Here is a 22,998-nt window from a genome sequence, read left to right as displayed (position 1 = left end):
AACCCGATGGACTGCAGGCTGAAGCTGCCCATCTACAGTCCATCATCTTCCTTATGGGGGATAGTGAGGGAACTGGGAGACATTAGTATAACTGGGCACTAGAGCCACCATGTTAAAACTGCATCATCACATGAAGGTGTCCCTCTCCTGCACCGTGAACATGGCATGAACAGTAATAGCAACGGGAGTGTCAAGTTGGTCAATGCCTGATACGTGGGAAAATAGTAAAGAGTTACATGAAATTTAAATGAAAATAAATGGTATCTTAGAAACTGCTTTAGTTATAATCATAAGCACACTTTAAAGTAAACACAACATTTCCATAACGAAAATAGTAAAACCATTCATTCCGAGGATAAGGAAAAAGCAAACTGCTTGCAACTGCCCCACATATCTGAAATTGGCTCACTTCACAGTAGTGACAAAGTGCATAAGAATAGTAGCAGTAGTAGTAGCTGCTGCAAAACCAGGTTCATCTCAAAGATGAACCTGGTGGACTGCATGCTGAAGTTACCCCTTTTCGGGGTAAGACGGACACTGAAGAACTTATAACTCGGCAGTTAATTCACATGGTTATATTAGTGACCCCACTAAATGGCATCTCTCTCCAGCACTTGTGCACTTGAAGAGGAAGTAAATACAGTGATGATGATAATGTTAACCTCAGCAACAGCAATCCTCATTATATGCCAACTAATTCTTAAATGACAAGGTATTACTGAACATGAGGTAAATGGTAATAATAAAGCTACTGACAAAGTATGTACAGCAAGAAGATAAATCAATCTACAGTCAAATGCTTTAATCCAAGAGGCAGTGGTGACAAACAAACTGCTTCAATTCCATCTCGTCCTTTGCCATCAGACTGCTCCACCTCCAACTCATACCACCCTCCTTCATATTTATATACCTCTCCATCCATGTCATTCTCGATCTTCTCTTCCACCTCACTAACAGGTTAATCATTCATTCTCCATTCTTTCCACATAACCTAAACTATCTCAGAGCACTTCTCACACTTTTTAAGTGATGAGTATTGATAAAGTTATCCTCCTTGTTACATTGCACACTGCTTTATTACCTTCAGTGTGATAGATCTTCCTCTAATGCACTAAAATTACCATAAGGTAGCTCTCGAGAAAAAATTACATTAATTGCATTAGATTAAGTATGAGAGATCTTCCTGTAATTAAGTGTAATTATCTTCAGGTAACAAGAAAAAATTACAAAGATATCCTACTGCATGAATAAAAAATATGTAATGTGAATACATGCTAAATCAGCCCAAGAATGTTATCATCATTTAATTCCCACCATACAAAATTCATTTCAGCTTCTGAGAGCCCTTAGTAGTGAATGGGTTAATACAGGCTGTATCTAAGTCCCTCTACTTTCAAAAGTCTCTCGTGTGGCGAATAAAATCATCTCATGGTGATAAAAATGAAGAAAAGAGATTCTTTGCTATGATGAAACACAAAGAAACATAGTTTTAATAACAACCAGTTCTGCCATGTGATGATTCATGCTTCTGAAGATACTCTTTGATACAAATGATTAAGAGTTTCTTAACAACTGTCCCACTACATTATCCTCCTAAAACTGTCCCAAAATTTTAAAAGTAGTTTTAATTACTTTCAGTATAAGAGATCTTCTCCGCATTAAACTGTCTAAAGAAAAAAAAAAGTAAAGTTCCAGGGGTGAAAAGTATTCAAGCAATGCAAGATGGCCAAATGAGTCTGGGGATGTCTTTTCCACCTTGATTCTTGCCATCTCCTGATGATTTTGCTCAGTTTAGGGAAGGCTTTTTGAGCTACAGGAGTCAGATATAGCCTTAACAGACCCCTTAACCCCTAAAAGATGGGCAACGTGTATGTGAGAAGGCGCACAACATTACAAAACATTCGGCCATTTTTTGTCATAATTCACTGGTTAAATTGGGCGATATGGCAACGCTATCCCCTACTGTCATGCTGTCTACCCACCCAGGCCTGTATACCAATACCCACTCTCACCCTGCCGTGCTTAGCCTCAGTATTAGCCGAGACAATGGAAGGTCGGGACAGGTCATGGTCTCCCCAGCCTAGCACCCGCTGTGGTGATACACCCCAACAAAATGTTACATTACCTGGTCTCCAAAAAGTGCTCAAAGTGACAGAATATAGTAAATAATGCATAAATGATAAAGTCAGTGGTAAAGAATATGAGAGAACGGGATATCCCAGAGTCTCACCCACCACCTGCTAGTGACAAGCTGCCACACACGCTACTCTGCTCCACCTCGCACACTCACCTGTCACACAGTATCACGTAAGTAATACTTCTTACCTTTGTTATTCATCCATTCTCATCTATTTATGGATGTATAGGCAAATTCCGTGATACTTTATGTTTCCAAAAATATGCCACCCTACAAGGGTGTATATTGGAGAAGTTGCCAGTCTTTTAGGGGTTAAATATGAGAGGCCCTTTCTCAGTCAAAATAAAGTCTGGCAGCTGCAATCGTAAACTGGAGAGAAAAAAAAAAAAAAAAAAAATCACCAAAATTCAAGGGGCTAACTGAAGAATTACTGTACCTACCTGGAGTGCCTGACTGAGACAACTGAAGGGCCAGGAGCATGGTGGGTATAATGTCACGCACACTGGTGACTGAGTAGCAGGCCTTGCAGATGGGTTTGAACAGGGAGATTTGGTCTATGTCTTGCAGAGCCCCACGACCCTTTAGCAAAGATGCCGCAGCCCCTCCTGAAATGTGTAATCATCATCGTTACTAACACCCACCCATCACCCAATCCTTTTCTGCCACATCAGGAACAAAGGGGCCCAGGATTAAACTACAGTCATGACACTGAAAACACAGCTGACCAGTCTCACTCAACCCTGGTGGCATTATAAGAACAAGAAACCCCAAATGGACATTTGGCTTCATTTCATTTCATTTATAAAGACTTCATCATGCTTGTATGCAATGGCCTTGGCAACTTAATGGCTGCTCTCAAAGATGCTCGATCTATGGCAGCCTCCCTCAGGTCTTTTTTAGTCTGCCTCTTGCAACCCTATCCCAACGTTCACAAATTTCACCTTCAACACCCCTGCGCTAAACCTCCCTTCCCACCTCCTGCCCCACATCATCCCCGTAGCCATCCCTCAGTAAACACTCCCCCAGCCACACATTACCACAGTCCCTTTAACCCCTCAGGATACGTACTAACCTTTATCAATCCTTATTAGTACCTCTATCAACTACTGTTACTAGTACCTCTATCAACTACTGTTACTGTTACTGTGGAAGTGTGCATGGAAAAGTGTGGAAGGAACGAGAGAGACTTTTTGATCGAAGATATGAATGGTAAAGTAGAGGATGTGAAGGTGGATGGAATAGTTCGTAAGTGGGGTGTGCCTGCTGAGATAGATGAGAATGGTGGTGCATTAGTGGACATTTGTGCTGGGAGGGGGTTGGTGATAGTCAATACCCTCTTCAGGCATAAAATGATCCACAGGTATACATGGCGAGTGATGAGAAGGGTGGGTGGTGAACTGAATGAAAGGAAGGCAATGACTGATTATGTGTGTGTGGATGAAAGGATGTGAAGATGTGTAATGAATGCAAGAGCCTATAGAGGTTGGGGGAGTAGACTTTCTGACCACTACTTGGTGGTGGTCAGAATCAAGACCAAACTAAGATGGAGTAATAGAAGAAGGGAAGGACGGGAAGAAGGAGTAGTTGCAAGGAGAGTGGAAAGGTTACAAGAGGATGAGAAAAAGGCAGAGTATATGAAAGAAGTGGAGGAACGATTGGGCAAATATGAATTGGAGCAGATGGGAGACGTGGAAGGTGTGTGCAGGATATTTACAGAAGAAATATGTGTAGCATGTGATGTGGTGTATAGGATAAAGAGAAGACGGAGGAGGGTGCAAGGAACAGCGTGGTGGAATGAAGAGGTGAGACAGGCTGTGGCACAAAAGAAGAAAGCATACAATGAATGGATGAGAAATAGGGGCGTGGAAGAAGTTGAAAGGCGGAAGAGAGAGTTATAGAGAGAAAGAAAGAGAGAGGTAAAAAGATTAGTAAGAGAGAGTAAGAAGAGAGTGGATGAGGAATTTGGAAGGAATTTGAGTGTAAAGTGGAGGGACTGTAAGAAAATGTTCTGGAAAGAGGTGAAGAGAGTAAGACAGGGTGGAAGTGAAGTTAGCAGGGGAGTGAAAGATAAAAATGGTAGATTACTAGTGGAGAAGAGATAAAAAGTGAGCAGATGGAGAGAACACTTTAAGGAATTGTTGAACATAGAGGATGGAAGTGATGCGAGTATAAGTGGCTGGGGAATGGCTGGGAGAAGGAGGGAGGAGAGATGACAGAAAGAAATCAGTAGGATAGAAGTTGTGGAAGCAATGAAGAATGTTAAATTGGGGAAAGCCCCGGGAATTGATGGAGTGTGTGGTCAAATGTTGAAGCATGAGGGAGAGATAGTAGTAGAATGGATGTGGATGATGTGCAGATTGGCCTCGAAGGAAGGTAGAGTTCTGGAGGACTAGAAGTCAGGTATAATTATTCAATTGTACAAAAGAAAAGGGGAAAAAGAAGTGTTTGGTAATCATAGGGGCATTTGTCTTCTTAGTATAATAGGAAAAGTGTATGATAGGATACTTATTGACAGAGTTAGGGAAATAACAGAGGAATTAGTTGGAGAAGAACAGGGAGGCTTTAGGAAGGGAAGAGGTTGTGTAGATCAGATATTCATTCTTAGATCTTTAGTGGAAAAGTTTCTAGAGAAGGGAAAGAAGTTGTATGCGGCATTCATGGATTTGGAGAAAGCATATGACAGGGTGGATAGACAAGGATTGTGGAAAGTATTAAGAATATATGGAGTAGATGGGAAGTTGTGGAATGCTGTGAAGAGTATGTATGATGGTGCTAAGGCTGCAGTGCATGTGGATGGTGAACTGAGTGAATTTTTCTCTTTGAAGGTTGGGTTGAAACAGGGATGTGTCATGTCTCCATGGTTGTTCAATCTGTACATGGATGGGGTAGTAAAAGAGGTACAAGGTAGGGTAGTGGATGCTGGAGTGGCCCTGATGAGAGAGGGTAGTGTGGAAACTCCCTGTACTGTTGTTTGCAGATGATACTGTGTTGTTGAGTGAACACGAACGGGAGTTGCAAGGCTTGGTGGATGAGTTTGGGAGAGTGTGTAAGAAACGGAATCCAAAGGTGAATGTAGGGAAGAGTAAAGTGATGGTCTCTGAGAGAGGCGAAGTCAGTGAATGTACAGCGAGGTTGGATGGTGAGGAATTGGAAAATGTGAGTACGTTTAAATACTTGGGTAGTGTGATGAGTAAGGATGGAGGTTTGGAGGGTGAAGTGCTTGAAAGGGTACAGCAGGGAAGAAAGGTTGCTGGTTCCTTGAAAGCCGTGATAAGAAACAGGGAAGTGAGCATGGAAGTGAAAAAGTTACTACATGACAATATTGTGATACCAACCCTAACGTATCAAAGTGAAGCTTGAACGTTGTTGGAAGGGCACAAGTCAAGAGTGAGAGCAGTGGAAATGAGTTACTTAACCCTTACACCGCGGGGATGTTTCCCAATGTTTTGCGTCTCCAGCGGGGTTATTCGGGTTCCGACAGACTCTAAAATATTTGCCAAAAATCAGTTATTAGTCCTAGAATATTAAAATTATATATGCATATGACACATACCTTCAGCTTTCTCCTGGGATGTTTGTTGAGCCTTCGTCGATTACTGTAGGACTTGTGGAGACCTCTGAAGTTGGGTAACGATGTCTCCACTTTACACTTCCCGACAACCCGTAATATGATTATCACAGCCTGATATTAACACTATAAACACTACTCTATGATTATCAAGTAGTTTGGGATCCATACTCCAAATAAAAACCACTGTGAAAGCAATGAAAATTACAAGCGCGTATGACCTTCCCACTTGCGCTAGTTCGCTGTTGGTATTCTGTCATTTATTATTCATAAAACCCCTCACACTTTATATTTCTATTATTATATAACACTTATATATATCTACAGTCTTTATCCATAAGTTTCCTTCAGTAGTACATTATTAGTTTATTGTCACTGTAGGGATTCAATTTCTTTCAGTAAAATACATAGCATTCACTTTCTCGTCTTGTATACTAACATTGAGAGTGAATGTCACTTTCACCTTCACTCTCATAACTCATGGCATTCAGACATGCTAGAGTGAAACTTTCACTTTCATTACTCCTAGGGTATATACTCGTATTTTTATAATACTACTCATTTACATTTCTATTTACGTTCTCTATTTTATTTACGTTATTTACATTTCTATTTTATTTACACTGTGTTATGCACTGTCACTTCAAGTAGCTTATAAAACTATTTTCCACTGTTCACGTATATTTACATTCATTACTTTCACTTGCTGTTTACACATTATTTACACATTATTTACAATTCCACTTGCACTGTTTTACTCAATAGAAAGATCGTAATCACTCTTTTATCAATTGTCACCCCTTAACCTCTTTCCACACGAGGTTTAGTAGGGGGTAAAGGTCACAGGGCCCTTTGCATGGGGGTGAAAAGGCCCTGAAGTCAGCATGAGCAAACAGACGTACCTCCACATTGGAAGATGAGAGTGAACTGATTAGGGTGGGCCGGGGTGGTGGCCTACCTAGGGAAATGCATTACTGCCAATGTTAGCCTCTTGACCACAGCTAATATATAGCAGTGAAATGATTGGCAGGAAATCTAGACAATACATTATAAATTAGGTAGTTCCAGGTGAATGTAAATATCACTTAGGCTTCTCCCTTCCCTCCTTATATGTATATTTATTACGAAAATAGATTATACGGCATATTTCAAGGGGAAATAAACAGCGAAAATTAGCGAACGAGTGCACGTGAGGTGTTCTCAGGTGATAATTAGCCAATTCCAGGTGTATGGGACTCTCACTTACCTTATTTCTTTCTTGTATATATTATTTGGTATAAGAATAGGGCATCGGGCTTATTTCAATGGATGAAATCAGTGAAAAATTCCAGGGAAGATATACTTAGCGTAGCACGGCCAGGCAGGCGAGAGGATAGGGTAATGGAGGGGGGGTACGGAGGGGAGTCAAGAACGGGGAGAAATGGCTAAATTGTCAACAATGAATGGGAGTACAGATGAGATTAGGAGTGCTGATTAGTGTTGGACATTGGCAGTACTGATAGATGATACAAGCCACCACTTGGAAGCCCGGGTGAATTCAAAATAACACAGAATCACAAAAGCGACGCCCCGCGGTATGATCCCTTGCTCCCAAGCGTCACGAAAGTGACGCCCCGTGGTTAAGGGGTTAAGAGGAGCCTGTGGAGTCACATGGAGAGACAGGCTGACAAATGAGAATATAAAGGAGCATTGTGGTGTGGATGTGGATGTGAAAGGAAGCATTAGAAGGAATACACTGAGGTGGTTTGGCCATGTGGAGAGGATGGAGGGTGAAAGACTGACGAAGAGAGTGTATGTGAGTGAGGTGCAGGGGGGGAGAGGGAGGGGAAGGCCGAGGATGAGATGGAGGGATGGGGTGGAGAGGTATATGACAGAGGGGGGTGTGAGTTGGGAGCATGGCAGTGAAATGGCGGGGGACAGGGCGACGTGGAGGCAATTTGTTTGTGGCCACCCCGAATGGGATTGAGGCATCTGGCAGTAGATAGATAAATAGACTACTACTACTACTACTACTTCTACTGCTATTATTATCATTATTATTATTATTATCTATCTATCTATCTATTGCCAGGCGCCATAATCCCATAAGGGGTGGCCATTTGACTTTGAGTTAGTTGTTTTACGGGGAGGGGATTATTATAGTTATTATTGTTATTATTATCACTATCGTCATCATTTTCACTATTACTGTTATTACTATTGTTGTCACTTATTATTATTATTACTACTACAACTACCACTACTACTACTACTACTGCTACTACCACTACTACTACTATTACTACTACTGCTACTACTATTATTATTATTATAAGCAACACACCTATCTCTGACAGTAACATTAACAATCATCTTATCTGTAAATCTATTTAATGTGCAATAAATGAACTTAACCCTTAGGCACCAACTGTGTCATAATGATAAGAAAGAACCTATGAAGTAACCCATATGTATATTCTACTGGAGTTCTTCATTACATCTGTAATAAATATATGAAGATTCCCCGTCTAAAATTGCACTGTAAATAATGATACAATTAAATATGTAACAACGCACTGTATACATATAATGTTACAGGACATGTACCTAAATAAGGTTGCAGTCTTAGAAAACAAAAACTGGCTGTCATTCTTCAGTCATATATTGTAAATACTTTGTATATATATTATTTAACAAGAACAGCCACTGTTGGTGGAAATAAAATTATTATTATTATTATTATTGTCATTTTCCATCCTCTCAATATGCCCAAACCATTCAGTGCTATCCCTCCTCATCACAGCACCAATACATTCCACTCCTATCCTTACCCTCCACCCTTCAATCGTAAACCTAGCCCCCCAGGCCTCACATTCAAGGAAGCACTACATATCCATGTAATCAATGTAATTTCCATGTGTTTGAGCCTACGAATATCTTCTTCTTTTACTGCTCAGATCTCACTACTATCAAACATTACACTCTCAACAAAAGCCACATACAAAGATTCCTTAGCACAGAGAGCCCTATCAGTGTTAGGAGAGGCAACAGCTCCCTGAACTTCCTCCAACCACTCCTTACCCTAGTCACAGCACAGAAGTAGCTCCAGCCCCACTTCCAGCATATGACATGTCCCCCCAAACAAAACTCCTCTACACTTTCAAGAGACTCTCCAGCAATATCAATCCTTTCACGTCTGACAATCATCGTATGCTCTCCTTAACACACTGCACACACAGAATCATCATTCTTTCAAAGTCAACCTTTAATACCACTACATCTCTTATGCTCTCACTTACCACAAACACTGCACAAGATGGAGTTACTTCCCCCACCCTTGTGGCAAACTGCAGAAGGCCACTCACCCTCTGCTTTGACAATACTACCACCAGTCTTAGATATCATCAGTTTCATTTTATGTGCATTTACTCCCAAACCCCTGTGCCCCATTCCATCTCTCCATTTTCTAAATCTATCCTCCACTTGCCTCTCGTTCTCTGCAATCAACACAAAGTCATCAGCATACAATATCTCCCATGGGAGTCCATTTCGGAAGTCATGTGAGAGCTTGCAGCACCATGAGAAACAATAAAGGACTTGCCTGGGCAATCAAAGCCACTGCCAGGTTCTCAGGCCCCATGAGGGGCCAAGGGGGTTTGCAGTGATTTGGCCCCCATGCTGTCCTCCTCTCCTTTGACAGCCTCTGGGGGGTGAACCCACGGTGAAGATGCCACCGACTCTTTAACTTATACATGCACAACATACCCACACCCCACACACTACAAATACACACAGCTTCCTATGCGGATGACATAACACTTCCATGTACACATCAAAACACAAACACAGCTTCACATATCTTCCAACCTTACCTCAACACACTACATGAATGGTTCACCACAAACTGACTCAAAATAGCCCCAGCCAAATCTACAGTAACCTTTCTCACAAGCTGGACAGCAGAACACAATCACATTCCACACTTTACCATAAACAATGCTCCCCTACCAAACACACACACACACACACACACACACACACACAGGGAGTCAGGGAGAGCAGACGTGCGACGTCGGCGCTCCGTACCGAGCCAGCACGGCCAGTGGCATTACCTAAATTAGTATCTTTATATGAGTCACGCTCTGTACCAGGTTAGACTAAATGATTTTTCATTATTAAAAGAAAAAAAATAATAAGAAGTTTAAACAAGACTTGTTCAAACAGAAAAGAGAACCGAGAGGCGAAAGAATGCGCTCAGTCAGTTGAGGTTTGTTTGGACTACAGCTGCACGGGGAATGTAAGTACATGTACTCTGTGCTTTTAGTATTGCAAAATTGACACATACTTTAGTAAAGCAAATTTGGACAAGAAAAGGGATAAAGGTGGAAAGCAAGATGATGGTTTCTACCAAGAACTGGTTGAAGTGGAGACTCACAATAGACTGGTTGAACATGTACACAAACTAGAAATGGCTTTCAAAAATGAAATTGATGAAATAAAGAAGCAGATGGACTTGCAAAAGGAAGAAACAGAAAAACTAGGAAGGGAGGCCAACAAGAAAGACACAACCATCAGTAAACTAACAGTGGAACTGAGTACACTTAGGAAGAAAATGAGTGAAATAGCAAGCACAGTAGTCAATCATGAGATTGTTATGGAAGAGTTCAAAAATGATACAGAGACAATTAGGCAAGTAAGCAGTCTGACAGACCAGAGCAGTGATATTGAGAAGAAGATAACACAGGTGAATGAAGCTGTGCAAAGCTACAAAAATTATGTGGAAACCACCTATGCTGAAATGGTGAAAGTAAAGAAATACTTAGAAAAAAGGGTGGAGGAAAAAAAAAGCATTAAAAAGGATGTCAAAAGAATAATCCAAAACAATCCAAAGTTAGTCAGAGATTCAGTAGATATAAACAAATCTATAGTAATCACTGGTATAGAAGAGGAAGAAGTAAAAAACAAGATCACAAGAGACAAAAGGGAGATGGCAAATGTAATGAGCTTACTGAAAGAAGTATCAGAGGAAATCTGTAGTAAAGACATAGAGGAACACAAAAGGTTAGGGAAATATGAGAAAAGCAAGACAAGACCTCTAATGGTGACATTCCAGAGTGTAAACACTGTGGAGGAGATACTAAAAAATGCAAAGAATCTTATGGAAAAAGAGGCGTTCAAAAATGTATGGATAAAAAGATGCCTAACACAAGAGGAACTGGAATTACTGAAAGAGAAGAGGGAGGAAGCAAAAACAAAAAATGAGGGAAGATCAGAAGAGAAGAACACATTTTTTTACAAATGCAGGTAAGAAGTGAAGATGAATGGGAGTTGCAAGGTTTGGTGAATGAATTTAGGACAGTGTGTAGGAGGAGGAAGCTGAAAGTTAATGTAAACAAAAGTAAAATTATGGTGTTTGAGAGGAATGAAGTCACTGAGTGTGCAGTGAGGTTGGATGGTGAGGACATGGAGAATGTGAGTGCATTCAAGTACTTGGGTAGTGTGATGAGTAAGGATGGAACTTTGGGGGATGAAGTACGTGAAAGGGTACACCAGGGAAGAAAGGTTGTTGGTACACTGAAAGCAGTGATGAGAAATAGGGAGGTGAGTATGGAAGTTAAGAAGTCACTGCATGATGGTATTGTGATCCCTACCCTGACGTATGGAAGCGAGGCGTGGACCTTGCAAGAGGGGAACAAGTCAAGAGTGAGAGCAGTGGAAATGAGTTACTTGAGAGGAGCATGTGGAGTGACGTGGAGGGACAGGTTGACGAATGAAGAAGTGAAGGAACGTTGTGGGGTAGATGTGGATGTGGTTGAGAAGATTAGGAGAAATACACTGAGGTGGTTTGGACATGTGGAGAGAATGGAGAATGAAAGACTGACTAAGAGGGTGTATGTAGGTGAGGTGGAGGGAGGGAGAGGGAGGGGTAGACCGAGGATGAGGTGGAGGGATAGAGTTGAGAGGTATATGAGGGAGGGGGGGGGTGAGTTGGGGGGAGGGGAGCCAAATGGTGGGTGACAGAGTGACTTGGAGGCGTTTTGTCTGCGGCCACCCTTTGCGGGATTAGGGCGTCGGGCTATAGATAGATAGATAGATAGATAGGTAAGAAAGTGGTACACAAACAGGAGGGAATAAAAAGGAGGAAGGTAGTAGAACCATGTCATGACAAGTATATAAACAAGATGATAAAGTTGATATACTCAAATGTGGATGGAATGGTATCTAAATTACTAGAGATGAATGATTATGTCAGAGAAAATGAACCACAAACAATATGCCTACCTGAAACAAAATTAACACCAAGGATATCCAATGACATACTAAACTTAGAGGAATACAATATATGGAGAAGAGACAGAAATTTAAAAAAAGGAGGAGGAATTATAATATTAACTAAGAAAAATCTAAAAGTCAATGAAATAAAACTAGATATACCATCACAAGTAGAACTGATTGCAGTAGAGATCAACACATCTGAAGGGAAAGTAATTGTAGCCAATTTGTACATGCCACCCAGATCAAACACATGGGAAAGAGACGAATATGAGGACCTGTCAGAGAGTACAATTCAGAGTTTAAGATCATTACTACATAAAATGGAAGAGAAATCGGAAAGAATTATACTAACTGGAGATTTTAATACAAATATAAATTGGAATACTCTAGATATAATTAGCCATGAAAGCTGTTGGGACCAAAAGCTCCTGGATCTCGTGCAAGGGTTTTTCCTAACGCAACATGTGAGGGAAACCACCAGAAAAAGAGGACTCGATGTACCTTCAATGCTAGATCTAATATTTACTAGGCAAGAAAATGATGCTGACAGTTTAATATATCACCCTCCACTCGGCAAAAACGATCATGCAGTACTAAATTACAACTTCAGGATAGCATATGACATAGTTAACAGCAATGAAAGTTACAAAAAGAGCCTAAACTATAAAAATGGAAATTATCAAGACCTAAAGAAGTATTTCTTGGAAGTTGATTGGGAAAATGAGCTTAGAGGACAAGATTTAAATGCTGTATATAAAAAATTGTGAATTTTATGAAATAGGAGTCCAGAAGTACATTCCACAGCACAAAGAAGCAGATAAGAAAATACAAAAATGGTTCAATACAGAATGTAAAAATTCAAAAGAAAGAAGAGATTTGTTGTGGAATAGATACAGGAGACACAACAGTGAAAGGGCGTATAATAATTATAAACAGGCAAGAAACGATTATACAAGAATAAGGAGGGAAGCCCAAAAACAGTTTGAGGAGGATATAATAAATAAAAGTAGTGATCAACCAAAGCTGTTTTACAACTACATCAGAAGCAAAACCAAAGTAAAAGATATAATACAATCCATTACGGACGAGGGAATCACTTATACACAAGAGAAAGATATTTGTGAAGCACTAAATAAGAATTTCCAATTAGTTTTTACAGAAGAATAAAATTTTGAGAGGGACTATGTGGAACATGCATGTCCACACATACTACCAGATATACAAATAGCAGAAAAAGTAATACAGGAGGAGTTAAGTAAATTAGACAGAGGAAAAGGATGTGGTCCTGATGAAATTTCATGTTGGGTACTACGAGAATATGCAAAGGAGTTAAGTAAACCATTATTTTTAATTTTCAAGAAATCCTTGAGTCAAGGTAAACTACCTGATATTTGGAAAAAAGCAAATATTGTCCCCTTATTCAAGAAAGGAAATAGACAAAATCCACTCAACTACCGACCAGTATCACTGACCAGTGTTGTAAGCAAGGTATTAGAAAAGCTTATAAGAAAAGCTTGGGTAAATCATCTAGAAGAACACAGTATGCTAACAGAAAGACAGTTTGGTTTCAGAAAAGGAAAATCATGTGTTACTAATCTGTTGAGCTACTATGACAGAGTAACAAACACAATACAGGAAAGAGAAGGATGAGTGGACAGTACCTATTTAGATTTCAAGAAAGCATTTGACACAGTACCACACCAAAGAGTTTTATGGAAACTGTACCATCAAGGAGGAATTCAAGGCAAACTGTTTTGATGGATGCAAGATTTTCTCATAAAAAGAGAAATGAGAACAGTACTGAGAGGAAACTACTCATCATGGAAAGAAGTGACTATACCTCATACCAATTAATCTGGCCAGGCATGTATGGCAACATTGTTCCCGCCGAGATTCTGATTGGCTGGAGGTGTTTGTTCGATTTCGTTGTTGCTTAAACTGATCTATCTATCTATCTATTGCCAGACACCTCAATCCCGTTTGAGGTGGCCACAAACAAATCGCCTCCAAGTCGCCCTGTACCCGCCATTTCACTGCCATGCTCCCAACTCACACCCCCCCACTCTCATATACCTCTCCACCCCATCCCTCCATCTCATCCTCGGCCTCCCCCTCCCTCTTCCCCGCTCCACCTCACTCACATACACTCTCTTCGTCAGTCTTTCACTCTCCATTCTCTTCACATGGCCAAACCACCTCAGTGTGTTCCTCATAACGCTTCCTATCACATCCACATCAACACCACAACGCTCCTATATATCCTCATTCGTCAGCCTGTCTCTCCATGCGACTCCACAGGCTTCTCTTAAATAACTCATTTCCACTGCTCTCACTCTTGACCTGTGTCCTTCCAACAACGTCCAAGCTTAACTTCCGTACGTTAGAGTTGGTATCACAATACTGTCATGTAGTATCTTTTTCACTTCCATGCTCACTTCCCTGTTTCTTATCACTGCTTTCAAAGAACCAGTAACCTTTCTTCCCTGCTGTACCCTTTCAAGCACTTCACCCTCCAAACCTCCATCCTTACTCATCACACTACCCAAGTACTTAAACGTACTCACATTATCCAATTCCTCACCATCCAACCTCGCTGTACATTCACTGACTTCACCTCTCTCAAAGACCATCACTTTACTCTTCCCTACATTCACCTTTAGATTCCATTTCTTACACACTCTCTCAAACTCATCCACCAAGCCTTGCAGCTCCCCTTCGTCTTCACTCAACAACACAGTATCATCTGCAAACAACAGTACAGGGAGTTTCCAAACACTATCCTCTCTCACCTGGGCCACTCCAACAGCCACTACCCTACCTTGTACCTCTTTTACTACCCCATCCATGTACAGATTGAACAACCATGGAGACATGACACATCCCTGTTTCAAACCAACTCTCAAAGAGAAAAATTCACTTAGTTCACCATCCACACGCACTGCAGCCTTCGCACCATCATACATACTCATCACAGCATTCAACAACTTCCCATCTACTCCATATATTCTTAATACTTTCCACAATCCTTGTCTATCCACCCTGTCATATGCTTTTTCCAAATCCATGAAAGCCGCATACAACTTCTTTCCCTTCTCTAGAAACTTTTCCACTCAAGATCTAAGAATGAATATCTGATCTACACAATCTCTTCCCTTCCTAAAGCCTCCCTGTTCTTCTCCAACTAATTTCTCTGTTCTTTCTCTAACTCTGTCAATAAGTATCCTACCATACACTTTTCCTAATATACTAAGAAGACAAATGCCCCTATGATTACCACACACTTCTTTTTCCCCTTTTCCTTTGTACAAGGGAATAATTATACCTGACTTCCAATCCTCTGGGACTCTACCTTCCTCCCAGGCCAATCTGCACATCTTCCACATCCATTCTACTACTATCTCTCCCCCATGCTTCAGCATTTCACCATACACTCCATCAATTCCTGGGGCTTTCCCCAATGTAACTTTCTTCATTGCTTCCACAACTTCTATCCTACTGATTTCTTCCTGTCTTCTCACCTCCCTCCTTCTCCCAGCCATTCCCCAGCCACTTTTACTCGCATTACTTCCATCCTCTACGTTCAACAATCCCTTAAAGTGTTCTCTCCATCTGCTCACTTTTTCTTCCTTCTCCACTAGTAATCTACCATTTTTATCTTTCACTCCCCTGCTAACTTCACTTCCACCCTGTCTTATTCTTTTCACCTCTTTCCAGAACATTTTCTTACAGTCCCTCCACTTTACACTCAAATTCCTTCCAAATTCCTCATCCACTCTCTTCTTACTCTCTCTTTCTAATCTTTTCACCTCTCTCTTTCTTTCTACATATAACTCTCTCTTCCGCCTCTCAACTTCTTCCACGCCCTTATTTCTCATCCATTCATTGTATGCTTTCTTCTTAAACTGATACTTTCTTTATTATCAGATATGATGCTGTGTTTGTCGACAATACAATCGTCAAAAGCAGTAAGGAATCCGTTATATACAGTACTTAACAACAATGAAATTTGCGTAGGAAGTTAGAAATATGAGTCAACAAAGTATTTTAGCAGTCAAAGTCAAGGTCAGCATTCGAAGAATTCCTTTAAATCTCCGACATCCGATAATATAATAGAAAATTAAGGAAACCTGCTTAATCTAAGCGTTGGTGTAACACATTTAAATTTTAAGATCAGTCCGCACCCTTTAACAGTGCCACAACTCTGAATAATTAAAAGTTCTAATGAAAAGACGAGTTGTGCGGGGAGTGAGGTTTGAAAAAATTTCAAAAATCAAAGTAGGCTAAAGGAAAACTATTTCATTTTATCTCCTCTAATATCACAGTACGGACTGATCTTGAAATTTAAATGTGTGTTACACTAACGCTTAGACTAAGCAGGTTTCCTCAATTTTCTGTTATATTATCGAGTGTCGGAGATTTAAAGGAATTGTTCGAATGCTGACCTTGACTTTGACTGCTAAAATACTTTGTTGACTCATACTTCTATCTTCCTACGCAAATTTCGTTTGTTGTTAAGTATATAACGGATTTCTTATTACTTTTGACGATTGTACTGTTGACGAACTCAGCATCATATCTGATAATAAAGAAAGTATCGATTTAAGCAACAAAGAAATCGAACAAACACCTCCAGCCAATCAGAATCTCGGCAGGAACAGTGTTGCCATACATGCCTGGCCAGATTAATGGTATGAGGTATAGTGGAGTACCACAGGGTTCAGTGCTGGCACCATATCATGTTTTTAGTGTATATAAATGATATAAACAGTAACACTGGAAATGAGAGTTATCTGAATATGTTTGCAGATGATGCAAAAATACAAAGGAGAATTACTAACACAGACTCTTGTAAAGAGCTACAAGAAGAATTAAATAAACTTCATGAATGGAGTAATACATGGCAAATGGAATTCAATGTGGACAAGTGTCATGTAATCAAGTTTGGTAGAAGTGGAAAAAGACCTGATTGGGATTATAAGTTACGAAATAAAACCCTATACACATCAGAAAGAGAGAAGGACCTAGGTGTGATTATCAATAACAGACTATCTCCGGCTGACCACATCAGCGAGAAGGTACGGAACATGTATACACTGCTTGCAAATATGAGAATAGCATTCACATACATAAATGAAGACAGGCTAAGAAGGATAATAACATCATTCATTAGACCAACCCTGGAATATGCATCAGTAGTCTGGAGTCATCTCAAAAAACACATAGACAAGATTGAAAAAGTTCAAAGCGCCGCTACAAGATGGATACCAAGCTTAAGGGACCTAAGCTACAAAGAAAGACTAAATAAACTGAATCTACCAACACTACAGGAGAGAAGGAAAAGAGGTGACATGATAATGCTATATAAGTGCATATCAGGGAAGGAGAAAATAGACATAAATGATTACTTAACATATGGAGAAGCATCAGCAAGAGGACACTGCAAAAAACTGCATAAGAAGAGAGGTGATAAAGACGTAAGGAAATTCAGTTTCCCAAACAGAGCAACTGATCAATGGAATGCACTACCGATGAAATAGTGTGTGCCAAAACAATTCACAAATTTAAGGATATGTACGATAAATATGGTTTAAGACACGGGACAGAACGAGCTTGACTCATTCCTGTAAAGATACAATTAGGTAAGAACAATTAGGTAAGAACACACACACACACACACACACACACACACACACACACACACACACACACAAAATCCTTGGTGTAACATACATCAATGTCATTTAAACAACACATCACAAACATTAACGATAAATTAACACCAAGACTCAACGCCTTAATGTCACTTGCCCATACAACATTTGGACACAACAAAGAAACCACCACCACAGTATACAAACAATATATAAGTTCAGTGATGAATTATGCAAACCCTGCTTGGGCTTCTAACCTCACTAAAACACTCTACAACACTACAGACCATACAGAACAAGGCCCTAAAAATAATCACAGACTGCACAGCTACTACACCCACAGACCACCTACACTAAGAAATCAAAATCTTCAAAGTCAGACATGAGAGGCACACAAATTCTTGCCACAGCCTCCACAAACCCACATCATCCACAATACATGGCAGCACATCCACACTCACCAAGGAACATCAAAACAACACCCAGCACACAATATCATACACAAATACTGTCATCTCTCCTCCCTCACCCACCTCAAACCAGCTTCCAGAAGCATATCCATACTTAAGTCACTTGTCGCTCAATTTAGTCACTTAAGACAACACAAAGCTGCATGCACGGTCTCCTGATATCCACCCCTCTGAATCCTATCTCTCTCGTGAGGACAGGGTCCACGTGGCCAGGCTGAGATGTGGGCATCATCGAGCCCTCTTGAGTTATCAGAAGAGGCTGGATGACTCTGTAGCTGACGCGTGTCCAGGATGCAACCATACAATTAAGCACATTATGGAAGACTAAATTGCACACAATCTCCTGGGCCAACAAAACAACATACACTCCTTGAGAGCTCTGTGGGAAAGTCCAGTCTTGGCCGTGGCCTTCCTTAAGGACTCGGAGCTGTTCAGCCAGACTGTCTAGGGAACAACTACTACTACTAAAATAAAGGACTCAAGACTAGACCCTATGCACACCAACATTCACGTAAAATTCATCACTCAAATCACCATTCACTCTCGCCTGAGTGTGGGCACCTATATACTGTACATGGCTACAACCACTCTACCCAGGAACTTCTCGATCCCATGCTTTCTCATTGCCCAGAACACCACTTCCCTAGGTACTCTGTCAAAAGTCTTCTCCAAATCAACATAAAGAAAGCAGAGATCACTTTTCTTTCCTATAAAGTATATTATTCCCAAAGCAGCCGGACAATGAGTAAGGCATCAACTTTCCCATTGCCAGGCATAAACCCAAACTGCAACTCATCAGTATTCACTTTGTCCCAAATCATATTTTCTAGACTCTTTCCACAACCTTCATTATCTGGTCAAAAAGTTTTATGCCTTGACAATTTCCTCTTTCTAGGCCATCATCTATCTCCTTGTACACAGCTACAATCACAATCGTCAGCCAGTCATCTGGGAAAATGCAGTCATATATCATCATCATCATCCAAACCTCCTTTCCCACCCAAGGGCAGGATTAGGAGTGGCAACGTCCAGACAGCCCAAGTTTGCCAAATTCAATGGCCAACATTTGCATTCACTCATCATTCACGACCCCAGAATCCTGGCTCTATCTGATATGCCGAAAACATTCACCACATTCTGTAGCTTCACATAAACGTATCAGATTGAGTCAATACGGATGCTGTCACATTAAAAAGGGGTGCCAAATCCCTGACCATGCACATCTCACAACATTCATCCATCCAGCTCGATCTCTTGTCAATCCCCTAGTCTCACCGACTTCCAAACCTCTCTTCCTCACACACTCATCCACCATATCCTTCCACCTTCTCCTTGGCCTACTTTGCCTCCTCCCTCCTTCAAATTCGCTCAGATATACATTTCTCACCACTCTACATCCATTCTCTCCACATGACCGTATCATCTCGGTACACTCTCATCAATTCTGGTGTCAAAAGATTTCCTCAATCCACATCTTGAATCACATTAATCTGTATCCTACTAACTCTCTGTACTCCACATACATTCCTCAGCAGTCCCAACTTCACTGCTCTCACCCCTGACTTTTCATTTTCATGCCACATCATAGTCTCACATCCATATGTTAAAGCTGGCACTAACACGCCTTTATGTAAGCCTTGTGCTGTTGCAACACTCAAGTCTCTGTTTCTTATCAAGGCCTTCATAGCACCAGCTACTTTTCTTCCTTGTGCCACTCTACTTTCCACGTATTCTGCAAATTTCCTTCTCCTTTCTATCACTGTACCCAGGTATTTGAACTCTCACCAATTCCAGTCTCTCTCCATTCACTGTAACATCACACTGGGAGTCACCTTCTCTCTCAAAAACCATCACTTTGCTATTTTCTACATTTACTCTCAAGGCACAACACTCACAGACATCATCAAAACTCTGCACTTGTCTTCCAAGTTCTTGTCTGGTATTTGCATGTAGTACTGCACCATCAGCATACAACAAATTTCATCCATCACCATTCACTAACAACGCCATCCCCCTCTCCATTACTCGTATTTTTACTTCTCTCACCACCCCATCCATACATATACTGAACAACCATGGGAACATCACACAACTTTGTTGCACGCCCACACCGATCGTGACTCATTCACTTAGACGCCCATTTACCCTTACATGTTTCACTACCATTATAAAAACTCTCAACGGCACCTAGCAGCTTACCATTTACACCGTACATACACAAAACCTTCCACAATCCTTCTCTGTCTACTTTGTTGTGTGTTTTTTCTAGATCCATGAATGCCACAAACACCTTATGGTCTGTCTCACAAGCCTTCTCTATTATCAGTGTTACAGTACCGCAAAATTTTTGATCCACACTTCCTCTGCCCCTGCTAAAGCCACCCTGTTCATCACTCACTTGCACTTCTGATATCCCTCTTACTTTCTCTATAATCATTCATTCATTCATTGCCAGACGCCATGTATCCCAGACGGGGTGGCCAAGGGCTTAGAGTTAATTGTTTTACAGGGAGGGGCACTAATCCTCCACCAACCCCACTTGACACGTAGTTCTTCCATATATCTGCCCTACCACACTTAATAAACTTAAGCCACAATAATTCATGCACTCACTTCGCTCAACTTTGTTTTTGTACAGGGGTACAATCATAGCCTTTTTCCACTGTGCAGGCAGTTTCACTCATCCATGCATTCTTTCATATCTCCAACAAGTGCTTCAATCCGCTCTCTCCACAACACTTAATCATCCTGCATACACCTCATCAACCCCCACTGCTTTCCCATTTTTCAGCCGCTTCATAGCGTTCTTCAGTCGTGAGAGTGTCACGTTTCCTGGCACTGCATTCCTTCTCTGCACACCCCCAAAATCAATCATGTATACAGCCGCTTTGCTCTCTTTATTCCCATTCATCAGACTTTCAAAATAATATTTCCATCTGGTCCTTACTTCTTCTCCATGGGTTAATAATCTACCACTAACATCCTTCACATTTTCACATTTCTTTCCACTGTTGCTTCTACATTTCCGCACCTCTTTTCAGAAGAACTTCCAATTTTCTGAGTAATTTCCATTCATTTTTCTTCCTAGATCATCATTTATCTCCTATTTCCACTTCACTATTCTCTTTAAATACTTTTTGCTCCCAATATATTCAGTTCTTATTTCAATCGAACACCTGCCGTGTAACCACTCTAGCCTCTTCTTCCTCTTTTCCTCCCCTGTTCTCTTAACCTCTTCATCCCACCTTGCTGTACCTTTCTTCTTTGTTGATACTCTTGCCACATCACACACCGCTTTAGCATTCCTAACTAAGCAATCCCTATATGCATTCCACAGGCTGTCCAGATCCATTTCATTCCAATTTAACTTCTCCCTTACTTTGGTCCTGTATTCATCTGCCATTTCTTTGATCATCTGCTTCTCGACTCTCAGTCTTTCTCCTTGACTGCTCCTCTCTCTCCTGGTCCATCTCACTCCTCTCAGCTTGATCTTGCATACCCAATCATAATACTCCACATCGTCCTCTCACGGCCTTCGTATCAGCAACCATTCCCTGCATTGACCTCTCTACAAGCACATCATCAATCAGGCTCCTCTCAACACGATCCCTGTTCCCTCTATACCATGTACCGTACACTATATTTCTGTGCATCTTTGTGTTTGTAATACGAGTTACAAATGCACAACCTCCTTTCCTGACACATATCCTTCAGTTGCTTCCCATTATCATTTTCTCCTGGCACTCCGTTACAACCCATTATGTCATCCTCAAGACCAGTGCCTACTCTTCCATTCATAATGCCCATTACGATCACCTTCTAGCTCCTGGGCATTTCTCCTACTGCTAAATCCAGCTCATCCCAAAACCCGTATTTCTCTCTCTCACTCGTCATCACATGGTGCATACGCTACAATCACAGCCACTTTCACCTTCTCATATTTGAACTTGACATACAAACAACTCGAGCTGACACATTTGTAATCTCTCATTCCGCTCTGCCACACCTCATTCATCAATAAAGGAACTCCTCATATGTCAATGAATTGATCAAATCATTAACCCTTTAACCGCGGGCATTGTTTTGCCCCGACTGGCCTCTCCCGCGGGGGTTCCAGCCAAAATGTAAACAAACTTTAAACCTTTATAACTCTGCACAGAATAAATCTAGAGCGAAAAATAAGGTACCATTAGAAAGTACTAACCTTCGGCTTTGCACTGATGTAGGTTTCATGATTTCGGTGACTATCACTGGATGGGCAGTGCCGTTAGAAGTGAGTGATCTAAAATCACTATTTTTCGTTCACACACCATTACCTTCACTCACACACAATTACCAAATGCCAACCTCATTCTGATAATAATACTATAAACATATATGAACACTGCACATAAGATAAACACCCACTCTGTGTTCACTGAGGCAGGTAAAAGGCACTGTAATTGCCCGCACTTCACTGTCACATCAGCAGTGTTGTAATCACTATTTTTCGCTCACACACCATTACCAAATGCCAACCTTATTCTGTAATAATACTATAAACATATATGAACACTGCACATACGACAAACACCCACTCTGTGTTCACTGAGGCAGGTAAAAGGCACTGTAATTGTCCGCACTTCACTGCCACATCAGCGGTGTTGTAATCACTATTTTTCGCTCACACACCATTACCAAATGCCAACCTCATTCTGATAATAATACTATAAACATATATGAACACTGCACATACGATAAACACCCACTCTGTGTTCACTGAGGCAGGTAAAAGGCACTGTAACTGCCCTCACTTCACTGCCACATCAGCGATGTTGTCACTCACACAGCTGGACAGATACTGATGCGTGATGGTCAGGGGTGGGGTGGGGGGCCCGGGGGGTGGGAGGTGGGGGCCCGGGGGGTGGGAGGAGGGAG

General features: G+C 41.1%; 1 protein-coding gene across 1 annotated transcript in view; it reads right to left on the bottom strand.

Moving 5' to 3' along the window:
* Positions 1-22,998, bottom strand: part of LOC145402544 (2-hydroxyacyl-CoA lyase 2-like) — a 172,828-nt gene that overhangs the window by 126,384 nt on the left and 23,446 nt on the right. Inside the window, exon 4 of the mRNA XM_080274549.1 lies at positions 2,578-2,742. Coding sequence (XP_080130675.1) covers positions 2,578-2,742 — 165 coding nt within the window. The remainder of the gene's footprint in view (positions 1-2,577; positions 2,743-22,998) is intronic.

This window comes from Coenobita brevimanus, chromosome 58, assembly GCF_032717465.1.
Source record: "Coenobita brevimanus isolate Jiangsu-jjx chromosome 58, ASM3271746v2, whole genome shotgun sequence".
Taxonomy (NCBI): Eukaryota; Metazoa; Arthropoda; class Malacostraca; order Decapoda; family Coenobitidae; genus Coenobita; species Coenobita brevimanus.
Note: the sequence above shows the minus strand (reverse complement) of the source record. Positions and strands in the feature narration are given on the sequence as shown.